At 66.2% G+C, this 621-nt stretch overlaps 1 protein-coding gene across 1 annotated transcript; it reads right to left on the reverse strand.

The window, feature by feature from the left end:
• Position 1: 1 nt before the first annotated feature.
• TMED3 (transmembrane p24 trafficking protein 3) lies at positions 2-620 on the reverse strand (the record flags this gene model as incomplete). The annotated part of the gene is made up of 2 exons (XM_009634606.1): positions 2-202; positions 480-620. Coding segments are annotated over 2 exons (342 nt in total), but the record flags the coding sequence as incomplete, so codon positions are not given.
• Between the last annotated feature and the right edge of the window lies 1 nt (position 621).

Here is a 621-nt window from a genome sequence, read left to right on the forward strand (position 1 = left end):
CCTCGTCGCCCACCTGGAAGTCGAAGTAGACGGTTTTGTGGGAGAAGGTGGAGAACTCGTTGCTGAAGCAGAAGGTGTAGACACCCTTGACTTCGGTGCGGTGCGGGAAGCTGTCGTACTGCTTCTTGGTCTCCTTGTAGATCGTCCTGCCGTTGGGGTCCTCCACATAGCAGTCCACGTCATAGTGTCCCCCGGTGATCACCTGTGCAAGGAGACGCAGGTGGCACAAACTGAACCATGTGGCGAGAGCCTCCGGCCCTGGAGGGAGCAGCTCTGCCTGGCCCCGTGCCTGCCGGGCACAGACAGGGGACACGGGCAGGGACTGGGGGCACAGGCAGGGGGCACGGGCAAAGTGTGGGTGGGGGAACATGGGCAGGAGCATGGGTCCGGGGGTAGGGGCAGAGGGTGCTGGGCACAGGCAGGGACAGGGGCACAGGAGGGGTCACGGGCAGGGTCAGGGGTCACGGGCAGGGCAGTACCTGGTAATCCAGCGTGAACTTGACCCCGCGCTCCAGCTCCTGGTGGCAGCACTGCCTGTCGCTGTCGGGCAGCTCGAAGGTCAGCTCGGTGCCACCGGCCCGGCCGGCCCGCAGCGCGCACAGCAGCAGGGCCAGCGCCAGC

This window comes from Egretta garzetta, unplaced genomic scaffold (genome assembly GCF_000687185.1).
Source record: "Egretta garzetta isolate BGI_Z169 unplaced genomic scaffold, ASM68718v1 scaffold972, whole genome shotgun sequence".
NCBI lineage: Eukaryota > Metazoa > Chordata > Aves > Pelecaniformes > Ardeidae > Egretta > Egretta garzetta.